At 46.2% G+C, this 21,095-nt stretch overlaps 1 protein-coding gene across 1 annotated transcript in view; it reads right to left on the bottom strand.

Annotated features, from left to right (window-relative positions):
• The window catches only part of LOC134933252 (RUN and FYVE domain-containing protein 1-like), a 180,436-nt gene that overhangs the window by 65,124 nt on the left and 94,217 nt on the right, over window positions 1-21,095 (bottom strand). Inside the window, exons 10-14 of the mRNA XM_063928320.1 lie at window positions 20,905-21,021; window positions 16,638-16,805; window positions 15,585-15,682; window positions 14,054-14,173; window positions 10,810-10,939 (exon numbers count right to left, since the gene is read on the bottom strand). Of these exons, the coding sequence (XP_063784390.1) occupies window positions 10,810-10,939; window positions 14,054-14,173; window positions 15,585-15,682; window positions 16,638-16,805; window positions 20,905-21,021 (633 nt within the window). The remainder of the gene's footprint in view (window positions 1-10,809; window positions 10,940-14,053; window positions 14,174-15,584; window positions 15,683-16,637; window positions 16,806-20,904; window positions 21,022-21,095) is intronic.

Here is a 21,095-nt window from a genome sequence, read left to right as displayed (position 1 = left end):
TCTCCCAACGTGACCTATCCTCTGGCGGGAAAGGGTACGCCATCAGTAACTTTTTAGAAATTACCAGTTTCTTATCGGGGGAAACCACGCTTCTTTACACACTTCATTCATTCATCTGATGGGGGAACAAAACACTGGCTGTTTTTTCTCCCCAAAAATAAAACCCCTTTTATGTGGTACTTGGGTTCATGTCAGAAAATGCGTAACACATTTTTTCATTGCCGAGATCATGTAACGGATGTTCCTAGTGGATTGTGTATATGTCTCAACCTCGTCGACACTGGAGTCAGACTCCGTGTCGACATCTGTGTCTGCCATCTGAGGTAACGGGCGTTGTTTGAGCCCCTGATGGCCTTTGAGACGCCTGGGCAGACGCGGGCTGAGAAGCCGGCTGTCCCACAGCTGTTACGTCATCCAGCCTTTTATGTATGGAGTTAACACTGTCGGTTAATACCTTCCACCTATCCATCCACTCTGGTGTCGGCTCCACAGGGGGCGACATCCCATTTATCGGCCTCTGCTCCGCCTCCACGTAACCTTTCTCATCCAACATGTCGACACAGCCGTACCGACACACCGCACACACACAGGGAATGCTCTGACTGAGGACAGGACCCCACAAAGTCCTTTGGGGAGACCGAGAGAGAGTATGCCAGCACACACCAGAGCGCTATATAATGCAGGGATTAACACTATAACTGAGTGATTTTTCCCCAAATAGCTGCTTGTATACATATATTGCGCCTATATATTAGCCTAAGAAGCCCAAACTACCACCTGTTAGGTAGGTTCGCTTCTTCTCCCCTTAGTCCCTCGCTGCAGTGAGTCTGTTGCCAGCAGATCTCACTGAAAATAAAAAACCTAAATATACTTTCTTTCTAGGTGCTCAGGAGAGCCCCTAGTGTGCATCCAGCTCGGCCGGGCACAAGAATCTAACTGAGGTCTGGAGGAGGGTCTTAGTGGGAGGAGCCAGTGCACACCAGGTAGTCCTAAAGCTTTCTTTAGTTGTGCCCAGTCTCCTGCGGAGCCGCTAATCCCCATGGTCCTTACGGAGTCCCCAGCATCCACTTAGGACGTTAGAGAAAATAAGATTTTACTTACCGGTAAATCTATTTCTCGTAGTCCGTAGAGGATGCTGGGGACTCCGTAAGGACCATGGGGATAGACGGGCTCCGCAGGAGACATGGGCACTTTAAGAAAGTCTTTAGACCTGGGTGTGCACTGGCTCCTCCCTCTATGCCCCTCCTCCAGACCTCAGTTAGAGAAACTGTGCCCAAATGAGACGGACAGTACGAGGAAAGGAGTTTGTTAATCCAAGGGCAAGATTCATACCAGCCACACCAATCACACCGTATAACTTGTGATAAACTACCCAGTTAACAGTATGAAACATAGCATCAGTTCAGGACCGATGCAACTATAACATAACCCTTATTGAAGCAATAACTATATACAAGTATTGCAGAAGTAGTCCGCACTTGGGACGGGAGCCCAGCATCCTCTACGGACTACGAGAAATAGATTTACCGGTAAGTAAAATCTTATTTTCTCTAACGTCCTAGAGGATGCTGGGGACTCCGTAAGGACCATGGGGATTATACCAAAGCTCCCAAACGGGCGGGAGAGTGCGGATGACTCTGCAGCACCGATTGAGCAAAGAAGAGGTCCTCCTCAGCCAGGGTATCAAACTTGTAGAACTTAGCAAAAGTGTTTGAACCTGACCAAGTAGCAGCTCGGCACAACTGTAATGCCGAGACCCCTCGGGCAGCCGCCCAAAAAGAGCCCACCTTCCTAGTGGAATGGGCCCTAACCGATTTAGGCAACGGCAATCCAGCTGTAGAATGAGCCTGCAGAATGGTGTTACAAATCCAGCGGGCAATAGTCTGCTTTGAAGCAGGAGCGCCAAGTTTGTTGGCAGCATACAGGACAAACAGTGATTCTGTTTTTCTGACTCTAGCCATTCTGGCTACGTAAATTTTCAAAGCCCTGACCACATCCAGGGATTTGGAGTCCACCAAGTCACGCGTAGCCACAGGCACCACAATAGGCTGGTTCATATGAAAGGATGATACCACCTTAGGCAGGAATTGAGGACGTGTCCGCAACTCCGCTCTATCGACACGGAAAACCAGATAGGGGCTTTTATGAGACAAAGCCGCCAATTCCGACACTTGCCTAGCCGAAGCCAAGGCTAATAACATGACCACCTTCCAAGTGAGATATTTTAACTCTACCGTTTTAGGTGGTTCAAACCAGTGTGACTTAAGGAAATTTAACACCACGTTAAGGTCCCAGGGCTCCACCAGAGGTACAAAAGGAGGCTGAAAATGCAGCACTCCCTTCACAAAAGTCTGAACTTCTGGGAGAGAAGCCAATTCTTTTTGAAAGAAAATGGATAGGGCCGAAATCTGAACCTTAATGGAGCCTAAGTTTTAGGCCCAAATTCACTCCAGTTTGTAGGAAGTGAAGGAAACGGCCCAGATGGAATTCTTCCGTAGGAGCATTCCTGGCCTCACACCAAGAAACATTTTCGCCATATACGGTGATAATGTTTAGATGTCACGTCCTTCCTAGCCTTTATCAGCGTAGGAATGACCTCATCCGGAATGCCTTTTTCCGCTAGGATCCGGCGTTCAACCGCCATGCCGTCAAACGCAGCCGTGGTAAGTCATGGAACAGACATGGGCCCTGTTGCAACAGGTCCTGCCTTAGAGGAAGAGGCCACGGATCTTCTGTAAGCATTTCCTGCAGATCCGGATACCAGATCCTTCGTGGCCAATCTAGAACAATGAGGATTGTTCGCACTCCTCCTTTTTCTTATTATTCTCAACCCTTGGGTATGAGAGGAAGAGGAGGAAATACATAGACTGACTGGAACACCCACGGTGTCTGACAGTGCTCTTACATGATTCTCCGCCCAGCGAAGAATTCTGGTGGCTTCCTCCATCGCCACTCTGCTCCTTGTGCCGCCTTGGCGGTTTACATGAGCTACTGCGGTGACGTTGTCTGACTGGATCAGAACTGGTTGGTCGCGAAGAAAGGTCTCCGCTTGACGTAGGGCGTTGTATATGGCCCTTAGTTCCAATAATTTGATGTGAAGACAAGTCTCTTGACTTGACCAAAGACCTTGGAAATTTCTTCCCTGTGTGACTGCTCTCCAGCCTCGGAGGCTCGCATCCGTGGTCACCAGGATCCAGTCCTGAAGGCCGAATCTGCGGCCCTCTAGAAGGTGAGCACTCTGCAGCCACCACAGGAGAGATACCCTGGCCCTGGGGGATAGGGTGATCAACTGATGAATCTGTAGATGTGACCCGGACCACTTGTCCAGTAGGTCCCATTTGAAGTCCTCGCATGGAACCTGCCTGAGGGAATGTTTTTCCCAGGACTCGAGTGCAGTGATGCACTGACACCTGTCTTGGTTTCAATAGGTCCCTGACTAGAGTCATGAGTTCCTGGGCCTTCTCTATCTGAAGGTAAAACCATTTCTGGTCTGTATCCAGAATCATACCCAAGAAGGGCAGACGAGTTATAGGAACCAACTGTGACCTCAGGAAACTGAGAATCCAGCCATGTTGCTGTGATACCTTCAGCGAAAGTGACACGCTGTTGAACAACTGCTCTTTTGATCTCGCCCTTTTTAGGCGATCGTCCAAGTATGGGATAACTGTGATTCCTTGCTTGCGTAGGAGCACCATTATTTCCGCCAATTACCCTGAAATTGGTAATGACAATCCTGTACCGCAATTGTCAGGTACGCCTGATGGGGTGGATAAATGGGAACATGAAGGTATGCAGCATTTATGTCTAGATACACCATAAAATCCCCCCCTTCCAGGCTGGCGATGATCGCTCTGGGCGATTCCACTTTAAATTTGAACCTTTTCCCGTATAGGTTCAGAGATTTTAATTTTAAAATAGGTCTGACCGAACCGTACGGTTTTGGGACTACAGCCAAGGTTGAGTCATATCGCCTTCCTTGTTGCAGGAGGGGAACCTTGAGCACCACCTGTTGGAGATACAATGTGTGAATTGTATTTAATATTATCTCCCTTTCTGGGGGAGAAGCCGGTAGGTCCGATAAGGAAAAACCGGCGAGGAGGCACCTTTCGAATTCCAGCTTGTAACCCTGAGAACAATTTTTATTGCCCGGGGATCCACCTGTGAGTGAACTCAGATGTGGCTGAAGAGTCGAAGACGTGCTCCCACTGGGACGGACTCCCTTAGCGGAGCTCCAGCGTCATGCGGTGGATGTAGTAGAGGCCGGGGAGGACTTCTGTTCCTGGGAACTAGCTGTGCCCTGTGCCCTTACCTCTGGTAAGAAAGGACGCTCCTCGTACTTTCTTGTTATTCTGCGACCAAAAGGACTGCATTTGATAATGTCATGCTTTCTTAGGCTGTGAGGGAATATAAGGCAAAAGATCAGAATTACCAGCTATAGCTGTGGAGACCAGGTCCGAGAGCCCTTCTACACACAATTCCTCAGCCTTGTAAGGTAAACCTTCCATATGCCTCTTTTAGTCGGCATCACCTGTCCATTGCATGTTCCACAGGACACGTCTAGCAGAAATCGACATAGCGTTGACTCTAGAACCCAGTAGACTAATGTCTCTTTGGGCATGTTTTATATATATATATATATATATATATAAGACATCATCTTTTATATATATATATATATATATATATGTACCCTCGTGTCAGGGACAGATGAGTCATTAGTGATATGCAAAACATCTTTTATTACAATAATCATATATTGAATACTTTTCTGCCAGTTTTGGCTGTAACTTTGCATTATCGTAGTCGACACTGGAGTCAGACTCCGTGTCGATATCAGTGTCTATTATTTTGGATAGTGAGCGTTGTGAGACTCTGAAGGTCTCTGAGACATAGGGACAGGCATGGGTAGATTCACTGTCTGTTCTCTAATCTTTTGTGCAATAAATTTACCTTGGCACTTAATTTCACATATCCAATCAGGTGTAGGCGTTGTCGACGGAGACAGCACTCACACACACATTTGCTCCATCTCCTCCTTAGGAAAGCCTTTTACCTCAGACATGTCGACACACACGTACCGACACACCACACACTCAGGGAATGCTCATCTGAAGATAATTCCCCCACAAGGCCCTTTGGAGAGACAGAGAGAGAGTATGCCAGCACACACCCTAGCGCTATATGACCCAGGAAAAAACACAGCAATTTAATGTTTACCCAGTAGCGCTGTTATTATCTGCGCCGAATTACGTGCCCCCCCTCTTCTTTAAAACCCTCTCTTCTACCGTGGTATAAGCAGGGGAGAGTCTGGGGAGCTTCCTCTCAGCGGTGCTGTGGAGAAAAACATGGCGCTGGTGAGTGCTGAGGGAGAAGCCCCGCCCCCTCGACGGCGGGCTTCTGTCCCGCTAAAGTGTAAAATTTGGCGGGGGCTCCTGCATATATACAGTGTCCAGCTGTATATATGCTCCTTTTGCCAAACAAGAGGTTTATATTGCTGCCCAGGGCGCCCCCCCCCCTGCGCCCTGCACCCTTACAGTGACCAGAGTATGTGAGGTGTGTGGGAGCAATGGCGCACAGCTGCAGTGCTGTGCGTTACCTCAGTGAAGATCATGAAGTCTTCTGCCACCTTTAAAGTCTTCTTTTCTTCTCATACTCACCCGGCTTCTATCTTCCGGCTCTGCGAGGGGGACGGCGGCGCGGCTCTGAGACGGACGGCTAGGGTGAGATCCTGCGTACCAATCCCCCTGGAGCTAATGGTGTCCAGTAGCCTAAGAAGCAGGACCTAGCTTCAGAGAGTAGGGCTGCTTCTCTCCCCTCAGTCCCTCGATGCAGGGAGTCTGTTGCCAGCAGAGCTCCCTGAAAATAAAAAAGCCTAACAAAATACTTTCTATCAGCAAACTCAGGAGAGCTCACTGAAAAGCACACAGTATCAAACTGAGGTCTGCAGGAGGGGCATAGAGGGAGGAGCCAGTGCACACCCAGGTCTAAAGACTTTCTTAAAGTGCCCATGTCTCCTGCGGAGCCCGTCTATACCCATGGTCCTTACGGAGTCCCCAGCATCCTCTAGGACGTTAGAGAAATGAAAAGACTTAAGCTGGCAAAAGCACAGCAAAGAACTGTGCGTTCTTCTAAATCACAAATCCCCAAGGAGAGTCCAATTGTGTCGGTTGCAATGCCTGACCTTCCCAACACTGAACAGGGAGAGGTGGCGCCTTCCACCATTTGCACGCCCCCTGCAAGTGCTGGAAGGAGCACCCACAGTCCAGTTCCTGATATTGAAATTGAAGATGTCACTGTTGAAGTACATCAGGATGAGGATATGGGTGTTGCTGGCGCTGAGGAGGAAATTGACAAGGAGGAATCTGATTGTGAGGTGGTTTGTTTAAGTCAGGCACCCGGGGAGACACCTGTTGCCCGTGGGATGAATATGGCCATTGACATGCCTGGTCAAATTACCCCAAAAAATCACTCTTCAGTGTGGAATTATTTTAACAGAAATGCGGACAACAGGTGTCAAGCCGTGTGTTGCCTTTGTCACGCTGTAATAAGTAGGGGTAAGGACGTTAACCACCTAGGAACATCCTCCCTTATACGTCACCTGGAGCGCATTCATCAGAAGTCATTGACAGGTTCAAAAACTTTGGGTGACAGCGGAAGCAGTCCACTGACAACTAAATCTCTTCTTCCTCTTGTACCCAAGCTCCTGCAAACCACACCACCAACTCCCACAATGTAAATTTCCCCCTTAGACAGGAACGCCAATAGTCCTGCAGGCCATGTCACTGGCAAGTCTGACGAGTCCTCTCCTGACTGGGATTCCTCTGATGGATCCTTGAGTGGAACGCCTACTGCTGCTGTTGTTACTGCTGGCGCTGCTGTTGTTGCTGCTGGGAGTCGATCGTCATCCCAGAGGGGAAGTCGGAAGACCACTTGTACTACTTCCAGTTAGCAATTGACTGTCCAACAGTCCTTTGCGAGGAAGATGAAATATCACAGCAGTCATCCTGCTGCAAAGCAGATAACTCAGGCCTTGGCAGCTGTGTTGGTGTTAGACGTGCGTCCGGTATCCGCCGTTAGTTCACAGGTAATTAGAGAATTTCTTGAGGTAGTGTGTCCCCGGTACCAAATAACATCTACGTTCCACTTCTCTAGGCAGGCGACACCGAGAATGTAAACAGACATCAGAAAAAGACTCACCAGTGTCCTAAAAAATGCAGTTGTACCCAGTGTCTACTTAACCACGGACATGTGGACAAGTGGAGCAGGGCAGACTCAGGAATATATGACTGTGACAGCCCACTGGGTAGATGTATTGCCTCCCGCAGCAACAACAGCAGCGGCGGCACCAGTAGCAGCATCTCGCAAACGCCAACTCGTTCCTAGGCAGGCTACGCTTTGTATCACCGCTTTCCATAAGAGGCACACAGCTGACAACCTCTTACGGAAACTTAGGAACATCATCGCAGATTGGCTTACCCCAATTGGACTCTCCTGGGGATTTGTGACATTGGACAACGCCACTAATATTGTGCGTGCATTACAATTGGGCAAATTCCAGCACGTCCCATGTTTTGCACATACATTGAATTTGGTGGTGCAGAATTATTTAAAAAACGACAGGGGCGTGCAAGAGATGCTATTGGTAGCCAGAAGAATTGCGGGCCACTTTCGGCATTCAGCCACCGCGTGCCGAAGACTGGAGCAGCAGCAAACACTCCTGAACCTGCCCCGCCATCAGCTGAAGCAAGAGGTGGTAACGAGGTGGAATTCAACCCTCTATATGCTTCAGAGGATGGAGGAGCAGCAAAAGGCCATTCAAGCCTATACATCTGCCTACGATATAGGCAAAGGAGGGGGAATGCACCTGACTCAAGCGCAGTGGAGAATGATTTCAACGTTGTGCAAGGTTCTGCAACCCTTTGAACTTGCCACACGTGAAGTCAGTTTTCAGACACTGCCAGCCTGAGTCAGGTCATTCCCCTCATCAGACTTTTGCAGAAGCAGCTGGAGAGATTGAAGGAGGAGCTAAAACGGAGCGATTCCGCTAGGCATGTGGGACTCATTCGCTTAACCAGGATTCATGGGTGGTCAATCTGTTGAAATCAGAGCACTACATTTTGTCCACCGTGCTCGATCCTAGGTTTAAAGCCTACGTAGTATCTCTCTTTCCGGCAGACACAAGTCTGCAGATGTTTAAAGACCTGCTGGTGAGACACTTGTCAAGTCAAGCGGAACGTGACCCGCCAACAGCTCCTCCTTCATTTTCTTCCGCCACTGGAGCTGCCAGGAAAAGGATCAGATTTCCAAAACCACCCGCTGGCGGTAATGCAGGGCAGTCAGGAGCAAGTGCTGACATCTGGTCTGGACTGAAGGACCTGCCAACGATTACTGACATGTCGTCTGCGGTCACTGCATATGATTCTGTCACCATTGAAAGAATGGTGGAGGATTATATGAGTGACAGCATCCAAGTAGGCACATCAGACAGTCCGTACGTATACTGGCAGGAAAAAGAGGCAATTTGGAGGCCCTTGCACAAACTGGCTTTATTTTACCTAAGTTGCCCCCCTCCAGTGTGTACTCCGAAAGAGTGTCAATTGAAGCCGGTAACCTTGTCAGCGATCGGCGTAGGAGGTTACTTCCACAAAATGTGGAGAAGATGATGTTCATCAAAATGAATTATAATCAATTCCTCCGTGGAGACATTCACCAGCAATTGCCTCCAGAAAGTACACAGGGACCTGAGATGGTGGATTCCAGTGGGGACGAATTAATACTCTGTGAGTAGGGGGATGTACACAGTGAAAAGGGTGATGAATCGGAGGATGAGGAGGAGGTGGACATCCTGCCTCTGTAGAGCCAGTTTGTGCAAGGAGAGATTGATTGTTTCTTTTTTGGTGGGGGCCCAAACCAACCAGTCATTTCTGCCACAGTCGTGTGGCAGACCCTGTTGCTAAAATGATGGGTATGTTAAAGTGTGTATGTCCTGTTTATACAACATAAGGGTGGGTGGGAGGGCCCAAGGACAATTCCATCTTGCGCCTCTTTTTATTTATTTATTTTTTTAATCTTTGCATCATGTGATGTTTGGGGCTAATTTTTTTAAGTGCCATCCTGTCTGACACTGCAGTGCCACTCCTAGATGGGCCAGGTGTTTCTGCCGGCCACTTGGGTCGCTTAGCTTAGTCATCCAGCGACCTTGGTGCAAATTTTAGGACTGAAAATAATATTGTGAGGTGTTCAGAATAGACTGGAAATGAGTGGAAATTGTGGTTAATAATACTATGGGATCAAAATTACCCCCAAATTCTATGATTTAAGCTGTTTTTTAGTTTTTTTTGTAAAAAAAACCCCGAATCCAAAACACACCCAAATCCGACAAAACATTTTCAGGAATTCCAGCTACTCTGGATGTGGTTTGTGCGTTTCGAATTTATGTAGCCCGAACATCAACAGTATGTTAAACAGATACATTGTTTGTTCTCTATGATGCAGTCAAGGTAGGTTGGCCAGATTCCAAACAGACCTTGGCTAGATTGACCATTCGTCAGGCTTATTTTTATGCTAGTCTACAACCGCCTGCATCTATTTCAGCACATTTCACTCGTTCCGTGGGAACGCCATGGGCAGCAGGTTGTGGGGCTTCCACGAAGCAACTTACCATGCAGCTACATGGTAGTCAAAGCACACGTTTGTTCGCTTTTACAAATTTGATTGTTTTGCGGCATCAGCATCTAGCTTTGGCCGTCTAGTGTTACAGGTGCAAACCAAGGGGGAAACTTTGGTACGTAGGGAATGGCCATGAACTATTGCAATATTTTGGAACTAACATTCCCTAAATTCAGATGAATTACAGTTTTAAATGTGATTAGGCGAGTGCTGAATTTGTATGAGTTTTTTAATTTAAATGGTGTGGTCACAAATACCACTGGCACCGCAGATGTATGAGTGCTGTGGATTCTAGAGTATATATACACATTAGGGTGCATCAAACGCCCCATGAATTTTTAAAAGTAAGAAAAATTATTTGTCCCCATGCTACATTTTTTTTTAATTGTTAAGTCTATATTGCATACCAATTTTGAAGAATCTGAGATGATATTTATGTGGCCCACCATGCCCCTGAAGATTAAAGATTTCTATTAATTTCTATTTTATTTAAAATTTTATTTTATTTCTATTTATTTCTATAAATTTCTATTTATTTTATCTGAAAAAGAAATAATGATTTGATTAATGATTTGTGATTTGGATGGGAACAGCCACGATAGGCCGATAAGGCTTCATGCTGTTCCCTTTCTTTGTTATGGGAATTTTTGGGTGTGTAGGTGGACCACCTAAGTCAAATCATACATCAAAAAAAATTTGCACAGTTTCTATGCTAAAAAGGTACATTTTAAGAATAGGGACAGCAAGCATTCCGAATGTCGGGGCGTTTGATGCACCCTAATACACATCACCCAGACTCCAGTACACTGAATAGATGACAAAATACAGAAAAGTAAGAAGTAATAAATCTGAAGTGTTTGTCATTAGTGGATGATTTATAATTTTCAAAAGCAGACCATTTACTTCAGGCATTCCCAACCGCGGTCCTCAAGGCACCCCAACAGTGCAGGTTTTAGTGATATCCAGGCTTCAGCACAGATGGTTAAATCAAAATAACTGAGGTACTAATTAAGTCACCTGTGTTCAAGCCTGGATATCACTAAAACCAGGACTGTTAGTGTGCCTTGAGGACCGTGGTTGTGAAACACTGATTTACTTGTTTGTACAGCTAGTAAAGCAGCGGAAGCTGCACTCACGTACCTTCTGTAACTGGGCATACTGCTGTAGCTCGCCCTGTAGGGACTTGTTAGAGTCCTTCTCTTTGTGAAGCTCCTGTTGAAGACTTTTGTGTTGTTCTCTCTCAGACTTTAGCTCTTGCTCTAAACTGGAGCTATATAATGAAAAGACATGCAGAATGAAACAGTGACCCAGTGTCCTGATTACTGTCTCTGTTACATACAATCTAATCATTGCATTTAGGCTTAGGGCAGTTGTGAAGGAGATGGTGGTGGTGGTGGTGGTGGTAAGCAGATTGAGCTATTTATCAGTCTTTGAAAACTAGTATCGTGCGGAGCTTGACTCCAATAGCCAACTCCATCTTCAAAGCATGTGCCAGGGGCTGGCTGGCAACTTTCAGCCTGGGGGGCAGACTCAAGCAAGTGGCCCAGCTTTTCACAGGGAATGCAAAGCAAAAATGGCCCTGGAACACTAAAATTGCACTGGCTCGGGGGACAGATGGCACCCTGCCCAGCCAGCCCCTGGTATGTGTGCAAGCTCTTTTCTATGGAAATAGCACCTAGAGTGTGAGGAAGGTTTCTATTTAGATCCCCCTGCTTCCTCTGGCTCTCACAGTGTGCACACATGACCTGACAGAACTTGGCAGTGCAAACTCTCGCTGCTGCCATCAGTGTGCTTACGTGACCTGACAGAACCCGGCAGTGCAAACTCTCGCTGCTGCCATCAGTGTGCATATGTGACCTGACAGAACCCGGCAGTGCAAACTCTCGCTGCTGCCATCAGTGTGCATATGTGACCTGACAGAACCCGGCAGTGCAAACTCTCGCTGCTGCCATCAGTGTGCTTACGTGACCTGACAGAACCCGGAAGTGCAAACTCTCGCTGCTGCCATCAGTGTGCTTAAGTGACCTGACAGAACCCGGCAGTGCAAACTCTCGCTGCTGCCATCAGTGTGCATATGTGACCTGACAGAACCCAGCAGTGCAAACTCTCGCTGCTGCCATCAGTGTGCTTACGTGACCTGACAGAACCCGGCAGTGCAAACTCTCGCTGCTGCCATCAGTGTGCTTACGTGACCTGACAGAACCCGGCAGTGCAAACTCTCACTGCTGCCATCAGTGTGCTTACGTGACCTGACAGAACCCGGAAGTGCAAACTCTCGCTGCTGCCATTAGTGTGCATACGAGACCCAACAGAACCTGCAGGATCAGTAGGATTTAACAGCTACTCAGAAGAATAGAGCCCATCTCCTGGTCCAAAAAGGAACGTTATGGTGATATCTTTCTTTAGCGCTTGTGGTGTATGACAGGGTTTCTAATTTCTGGTTTGAGGATTTAACGGCGCCCAGGATGCCACCCATCAGTATACAGACAACGGCATCCTGGCTGCCAGTATGCCAGCAGCGTGGCAAGTGCAAAGAGTCCCCTTGGGGGCTCAGTGGCTCGCCACAGGCTTTAATCCCACTCTATGGGTGTTGTGGACACTTATGAGTAGGAATAGCACAAGTTCGCCGGGATTCTGGCTGTCGGCGTTGTCAGCTGCCGGGTTTCCCTCGTCGGTATCCTGACCGCCGAGATCCCAACAGCAGGCAAATTAACTGCATCCTGAACCCGCCAGTGCAAACTCTCGCTGCTGTCATCAGCGGCATAGTTAAAGCTTTGCACAGTCACCATTACAGCTGCTTATTGGAGTAACTGTCCTGGCATGAGGGTAATGATAAATTGCCACCAAACTGGTTCCCAAATCACTAAGAATAGAGACGATGAGGGGCTTTAGTATTCAGGGTATATCTGCAAATATTAATAAAGAGGACCATACAGCCTTAAATGTTATTTCTCATTATATTTAAAAACCTCTCCCGGTCCGGTAAGATAAGATACTGTGGCCCCATGAGACTGTGTAATGATTCAGTTAAGGGCACAATAGTGTTCCTTACTGTACAACATTTATATGTTGATGTGTTAGATAAAAATGACAATGTTGTTAGGGGTGTCAGGTGTATAGTGACGTGGTTATGTCTGACATGTGCTGTGTTGTCATTAGTGAAAGGATACGTCTCTAATACAGGGCAAAGCGGACTTGCCCATGGTATACAGGCAGCAAGGACATGTGCCTGGTGGGTGTTTTTTTACCAACTTTATATGCCATATGCAGTGCAGGACACGAGGCAATGGGGCACCTCCCAACCAAACGCCCGGATCACGGGGCAGCAAGACAGATAGGTAATTTCATCAGAAAGTACTAGTGGGTGGGGCCAGTTGTGGCTTTGAATCTCCCCCCACCCCCATCACCACATCCATTGCTTCGAACACAATATAAACCCAATTATTTACCCTTGCCTACCTGACCTGGTCTTCCTTTCCACATCCTTAGTCTGTGTATCTCCCCACTACCCTCACTGTCTCCCTCTCACTTTTAGAATGTCAGCTCTTGTGAGCAGGGCCCTTTCTTCTATCATTTCATCCTACCCTTTAGGTCCATCATTGCAGCCAATTAGTATTACTACACCTACATCTGTAATCGTATGTGTGTTATTCTGTGACTTTGGTTTCCCTGATTTGTAGATTTGCTCTCTCTGTAGGACACTGTGGAAATTTGTGACATCTTACAAATAAGGTTCATAATAATAATAATAATAATAATAAAAAATAGTCTATGGAATGCCTCCTTACCATAGTTCAGCTTACATGCAGTTATAAAACACCAGTGTATCTCTGCTCCAAGTACTAGGCGTTGGTCCTTGAGTACTGTGCACAATTAGCCGTGGGGATTACCCAGCGCATGAATACCCGCTGAGGGACTTCTCATAGTCTGAGAAAATGGGGTAATCCCAGCGTTTCGGTGCAGCAAAAAGGCTATTTAATTGAATAGCCTTTCCATGCGCCACGGGGTATTTAGCTACCAATTAGCTGCAGGGTAGACGGCTAATGGAATATGCCTGAATGTGTACTTAAAACAGGCACTAATTACTTTTAGTCCTCATACATACAGATTGCATCATTAAAATACTTTGGGGGAGAGATTTAATAGTTTGGAGAGAGATAAAGTGGAGAGCGATAAAGCACCAGCCAATCAGCTGCTGACTGTACAGTCTGTGTTTATAAAACGACAGAAGCTGACATGTCGGTACTTTATCTCTCTCTCTCCACTTTATCTCTCTCCATGGTGTGATTCAGCTACCCCTTTGTACGCACATGTTCAAAAGCATCTACAAAGCATTGTGTGTCGGATTCTTAATAGTTGTCAGAAGTTCTCATCACTTTCTTACTTCTGTTTATTCAGCTTTTCAATCTGTAGTTGCAATGTTTCTGTTTTGGCGTCATATTCCTTCTGCATTTTCAGAAAGCTTTCCTCCGACATCTGTCTGGCTTTTTCTGATTTCTGAAGTCTGAAATGTAAATGTAGATTTTGAATACAAAAGGAACCCATACACTTACATAAAGAATAATTACATCCAGCATTGGTCTTGGGTATACTAATATATCTTCATACAAAGAGCGGTTTTGATGACACCACGCCCCTGCTGATTCTTCTAGAATAAGGACAGTCCTCTACAGAACAGAGCAGGACACAGTTCACAGTTATGTACACAACCGACAAGAGGTCTGATGCGGAGTTGGGAATAAAAAAATTTAAAAAACGAACACAACTTTGGGGATACGAGTAGAGCAGAGTCTTAGCTTGGATCACTTTTGGTGATCCAAGTGGACTAAGGGCCTAATTCAAACGCACATCTACGATCAAAATCTTTGACATGCAGGGGGACGCCCAGCGCAGGGGGACGCCCAGCACAGGGCGAGTCCGCCCCGTATGCCGGGTCTTGCTCCCCCGCAGATGTGCGAAAGCATCCCATGGCGGTGATGCTTTCGCACCTGCCAAGTAGCTCTCTGCCTACACAGCCTAGCTGCGAAGCCAGACGGCTACCTGCCATGTTTTTGGCCGCAGTGGTTACGTGTGGCATCATGCAGTTGCCACGACCCGCCCCAGCAGAGGTCCGGATACACCTCCGTTGTACGGACCACCCCCCTCCCCCGCCGCCGCCGCAATGCTGTCTCAATGCCGCCAACACCCCCACCGACTGCCTCTGCCTATCAATCAGGCAGAGGCGATCGCACAAATGAGATGCCGTTGCATCTGACTGTGTGCACACGCGTAGTGCGGCTTCTGTGCGTGAGCACACTGCACTGGACTTCCGCCTGCGAACGCTGCCACTGCAAAATCCAGGTCGGAATTAGGCCCTAAATCCTGAGTCAGGTCTTCCCTTGGATAAATGACAGTTAGTAGCCAATTGGTTGCGTTCCTGTTGGGCCAGTATGGCCGCACAGAGAGTGGGGCTGGCCGAGCAGCCTTCAGCTCCCTGCTCGGCTGTCCTCCAGCCCGCTGCCAGCGTACAGATAGATGGGGCATGCCAGGAGGCTAGGCAACCCTGACTCATGGCTGCGCCCCCCTTGTCGTGTGTGTTGTGTGTGCACACCGATGTGCCAGGGCTGCTTCATGGCCCCAGTCTGTCCCTGCTTTGTAGTGACCTGTAAGCTCTGCAACAGGTATTATACATTTACCTATAAATACTACCATTTTACAAATAACAAGCAAACACATAAAATAGGTACAGTATGCTGTTATCTTCAGGTTGTAATGTTTTGTGTGTCTTCTGGCAAGCCAAATACCTATGCAAAGAGGGAACACATTCTTTATATGGCATTATAGAGACAAACAATTATTTTATGCAGCGCATATTTAGGTTTTGCACACCTTGTTTATATGAACTCAATTTACATGTGAGCCTGTAAAAGTCCCACCTTTGCTCCTGTAGTTTTGTTACAGAATCCATCTGATCTGACTTAGCCTGTAGTATAGACACAGTCTCCGTCTTATTCTGTAAGGCAATTTCTGTTTCCTTAAAAAAAAAAACATTCATTTTAAGCTAATAGAGCAAATGAAAAGGTTATGTACTGTATAGGTACAATTCTTCTTTTTTATTATTATTATTATTATTATTATTATAATAATAATTATAATAATAATAATAATAATAATTTTATTTAAATAGCGCTCTTTCTCCAATAGGACTTAAGGCACTTAACAGATAGAATGAACATAATACAGTACAGAAACAATGAAGTACAGAAAAGTTTTCATAAAATCCAGAGAGCATGGAGATAAAGGGATAGTAAGGAAATGCTGGCGGGAACAGGAAAGTCTTGAAGGATTCTAGAGTGGGGCCCTCTTACACTGTGCAAGGAAGCGAGTCCCACAGAACCAGAGCCACATGGCTAAAAGCTCGACCCAGAGATGAATTCCGGGAGATTCTAGGTACTACTAAAAGTCCTTCATCTACAGATTGCAGTAATCGAGAGGGACAGTAAAGAATCAGAAGCTGCTTCAGGTGCCTTGGGCCCTGGTCATGTAGAGCTTTGAAGGTCAGTAAGTCTAGTAAACTAATCTTGAAATAGATTAGACTGGGCATGCATGAGATCTCCTAATCATCGTGGGACCTCCTATGTGCAGGCAGATCCCCAGGAGCCGCCGCAGGGTAGCACACATACTGGTAGGTAATCATGCCCATATGTGAAAATAATGATAAACTACAAAAGTGCACTTACAGCTTTATAATACATCTGAATAATGTTATATGTTTGCAGATAACAGAGAAAGGTGATTTCTCTCTACGTTACCTGCTTTCATACATACAGAGGTTCAATGTAAGTGTCAAACAGCGCTGCACGTACCACCTCTACTTATATGTCACCTGTTGTTTGTTATGGGGGGGATGCATGAAGGGACGTTATGTGAGCACGTTATGTACGTTTTATATTATCATGCACTTTGCCAAGGAAAGGACAATTATTTACCTTTACTTTTTGGCACATGAGAAGATTAATGGACTTGACATCATCCAGCTGTTTCCGCAGAACTACCAGCGTGTCTTGCTTTTCATGAACATCCTTTTCGAGCAGTTTCATCGCCATTTCCATTTCAGTCTTCATGCTAAGCTGCAATTCTAGCTCTTTTTCAAGTTCCTAGGATGATTAGATTTAATCATTAATGTACCTACACAATGTACCAGCATATATATTAACACTGTAGGTTCCACATTTGTCTGCACAATTTTGCTCATGGAATTTACCCTTATATGTCCCGTCTCCTACATCAGACACATTACACAGTAGAATAACCATTTTCGTTCGGCCTCTATTCACAGACTATTAATCCAGTGGGTATCCGGTCAACTGGTCCATATTTAGATTCTGAATGTTGACATGGACGTTAGAATGACAACCAATATGTCGACATACAATTAGGTCGATATGGTTAATGTCAACACTTTTAGAGTGTCAACATATAACAAGTGAACACCAGAATATCGATTTATGGTTATATATATTCTTAGGGTTAGGCAAAAATAAACAAAAACACTAATACCCCTTTCAGACCGCCACCTTTGAACACGGGCTATTGGCACATGAGCGGGCATAACTCGTGTTCAGGTGTGGTCTGAAAAGTGTAAGGGTTGAAATACCAGGTCGAACGACCCGGTATTTCAACCATGGTCGCAAGCAGGGTTGAACTCATGTTCCACCTGGCTCACTGTGCGGTGTGAATGGCAGCCGGGTCGATGCAACCAGTTTCCCGTTCACTGCGTGTGTACGGGTGGCGCTTGCAGATAATGTGATCTCCAAGCACCGCCCCCGCCACGTCACCAACCCGGCAATATGCCGGGATGCAGAGAGCGGCAGTGAGGCGCCTGAGGTGGGTCGCACACTGGGAGCTCCCGGGGTATAACTGGTAAATGTTGGCACTCTGGACATGTCAGCCATGTTGTACTAAGTAAATGTCAATGTAATGGTGTCCGAATTTTATGGAGGCGCGGGATGCCAGCCAAACTCAGCAAAACCATGCCTTGTAAATGACTGCCGCTTTCAAAAAAAGTCAGAGTTCGGCCGGCATCCCACCATTACATCCTGCTGCAGGTGTCAGCTTAATGTACATTTCCATATTCTGGCTGTCCACCTTCACATTCCACTAAATCTTCTGAGAAATGTCTTTTTCTGTCCCAAAATCTGATTGTGAACAGTCTTACAACACGTATTGAAGGTTTGGGGTTGGGTATGGGTAACCGGTGGTTGGGTCACCATACCGACGCAGAGATCCTGGTGTTAGTAATCGGCGGTCTCCCGACCACCAGTTACATAACCGCATCCCAGGGTTTGTGCCCGTCTATCACCAAGAGGTCATTCTATACCAGTTCCATAACTAATCTTCCATAAAAAGGAAGATGAGGCACACATGAAATGTCAGAAAAACAAAAACACAATTCTCAGAAATATAAACATGAATCCAAACGACTAATATGATAACTAAGGATAACTAAAAGTACTCAGCTATTTAAAATACAACCAAAGAAAAACACAAATCTACTCTGATCATTAATATACATACTAAAATAATGAGAAAACCTACAAATACTATGGTGGAGATCTACCAAGAGGTGTAAACAACGGAGAAGTGGACAAGTGACGAAGTTACCCATATCAGCCAATCAGCTTTGAGATAGCAAGGATATTCTATAAAATGATAGGTAGAAGCTGTTTAGTCGTTATGGGCAACTTCTCAACCATACTTCTTGACACATCACCCCCTTTATGTCAAGTATTTTCTGCATAGATGTATTAAGTTTGGAGAGAGAAAGTAGAGACGTTGTCCAAAGCAACCAATCAGCGTGTAACACTCATTTCATAGACTGTGTTAAATAAATGGCAGGAAGAAGCTGATTGGATGCTTTGGACAACTTCATCACTGTATCCCTCTCCTTGGCTTGATACATCTCCTCCTACAGTACATGTTTTTTTACATGCTCTCATGGTAATTTTACTACATATTTTTCATTATGTTCCAGCTTTCTGCACTATCACCAAAGTCTGACCTGTTATGTTTTATTACCCGTGCTGTCTATTGCTACATCTACATCTATATAAACCATGACCAAAATTTACACCCCTCAGGGGCATATCATGACTGGGTGAGCTCCAGCTGTATGGGGATGGGCTCAGGCTCCAATCTGCTTCTGTATGCCTTCATGAGTGTGGCTGTTCCTATGGACGGTGTATGGCTGATAGATCTACAGTAAAAGGATAGATAGTCAATAGGACAAATCCCAAATGGTCGACATGTAAAAGCTTGACAGGGTCAAAAGGTCGATGGGTAGAAGGTAGACAGTGTGTAATGTCAACAGTTTCAAAAGGTTGACATGACAAATGGTCAACACACACATGGTTGATGCAAGGTTTTTTTTTTCAACTTTTACATCATTTACCATCCATGTGGACTACGATTGGGAATGGTAACTTGTGCCGAGCGCAGTGGTAGCGAAGTGAGGCGAGTGAAGGGACCCATGAGGGTACACGTTTCCACTATTCTGGCTCAGATATGGTGAAACATAAAATGACAAAAAAAACAACAACAAAAAAAACTGTAAAAAAGCCCGTGTCGACCATTTTCATATCGACCTTTTGACTCTGTTGACCTTTTCCATGTTGACCTATTGACATTGTAAAGATACTGTAGATCTATTGAACACACCCTTATGGACAGTCACTCTGTTCCTTAGCCTCCTCGGTCAGTATTAGTGCCTTGTAAATAATATGGTATATGTGAAAAGCTCGGTCCAGCATCCAAGAGCGCTGTCTCTCCATGTGCACAGCTGGAACTGCTGCAGGAGGTAGTGTTCCCACGGGTTGCCAGCCCTGGCCTGGGTTTGCAGAAACAGATGGTACTTCACAAGGACTAAATAAAAGGTAATCCCCTGTGCTACAGAAAATAAGTTATCCAGTGCCACAGCAGGGCAATTTTATCGCCCTGTGCTGGCCCTGGACTCTGAACATGTGACATCATGATGTCACACAGATGGGGTAGGTCCACCAGAGAAAGAAAAAAAGAGCAATGCCACAGCATCCTAGTAAGCTTAATTTTCTGTGTGTTCCTTGCATGCCTGAATATCCATAGCAGCTGTGAGGGGTGTAGTATGGTATGCCGGTGGTCGGGCTTCCGGCGAGCAGCATACCGGCACCGGGAGCCCGACCGCCGGCATACCGACAGTTTGGCGAGCGCAAATGAGCCCCTTGCGGGCTCGCTGCGCTCGCCACGCTGCGGGCACGGTGGCGCGCCACGCTATTTTATTCTCCCTCCAGGGGGGTCGTGGACCCCCACGAGGGAGAATAAGTGTCGGTATGCCGGCTGTCGGGATTCCGGCGCCGGTATACTGTGCGCCGGGATCCCGACAGCCGGCATACTGAAGACCACCCGCTGTGAGCATATCCAAGATAATGGGCGTCACCTAATAACCCCATGCAAATTTGCTCTTAACCACTTGCCTGGCATGGTGGCATCAAATATTTAGACACCAGCAAGAGCATTACCTAATCTGGGGGGTAATTCCAAGTTGATCGCAGCAGGAACTTTGTTAGCAGTTGGGCAAAACCATGTGCACTGCAGGGGTGGCAGATATAACATGTGCAGAGAGAGTTAGATTTGGGTGGGTTATTTTGTTTCTGTGCAGGGTAAATACTGGCTGCTTTATTTTTACACTGCAAATTAGATTGCAGATTGAACACACCCCACCCAAATCTTACTCTCTCTGCACATGTTATATCTGCCTCCCCTGCAGTGCACATGGTTTTGCCCAACTGCTAACAAAATTCCTGCTGCGATCAACTTGGAATTACCCCCCTGGTCACAAGCGATGCGACCAGTCAGATACACAATGTGTGAAACATCCCATAGCTGCCGTTTCAGTTCCTCTGCCTCCCTGCACCATCCCCAGTGTCTGCCGTGCTGCCAATCACTACTGATAAGTCAGCATGGCACGACCACCCACCCAGTGTCTGCAGACATTAGCAGCCGCTGGGGAAATGTAAATATGTAGAATAAAACAATGGGTTTGGTTTATATATATATATCTATCTAAAAACACAAATCTGCATGGATATTGGTCAGGCTGGAATAAAACCTTCAAACATTCTATGGCAAAGTCTTTTGAATATTAGTGAGTTGGATTAAAAAAAATAAAAATAAACAAAGTTACACAGAAATATTTTTATAGAATCAAAATGTTGAACTGACCAGTCGAGCTTGTTTTTCTACTTTTAGCTGCTTCAGGGTTTCATTATACAACTCATCCAGTCCTTGGCGGGTCTGTTTATAAGTTTCTAATTCAACTTTCGTATCTTGCATATTTACCTGTAAACAATGCACATTAACCATATTACCGCAAATATTCATCACATCAAACAGCCCTAGCCTGTTGCACACTT

The sequence above is a fragment of the Pseudophryne corroboree genome, chromosome 6 (assembly GCF_028390025.1).
Source record: "Pseudophryne corroboree isolate aPseCor3 chromosome 6, aPseCor3.hap2, whole genome shotgun sequence".
Classification (NCBI taxonomy): Eukaryota; Metazoa; Chordata; class Amphibia; order Anura; family Myobatrachidae; genus Pseudophryne; species Pseudophryne corroboree.
The sequence above is the reverse complement of the archived record's forward strand: the minus strand, read 5'-3'. Positions and strand labels throughout refer to the sequence as shown.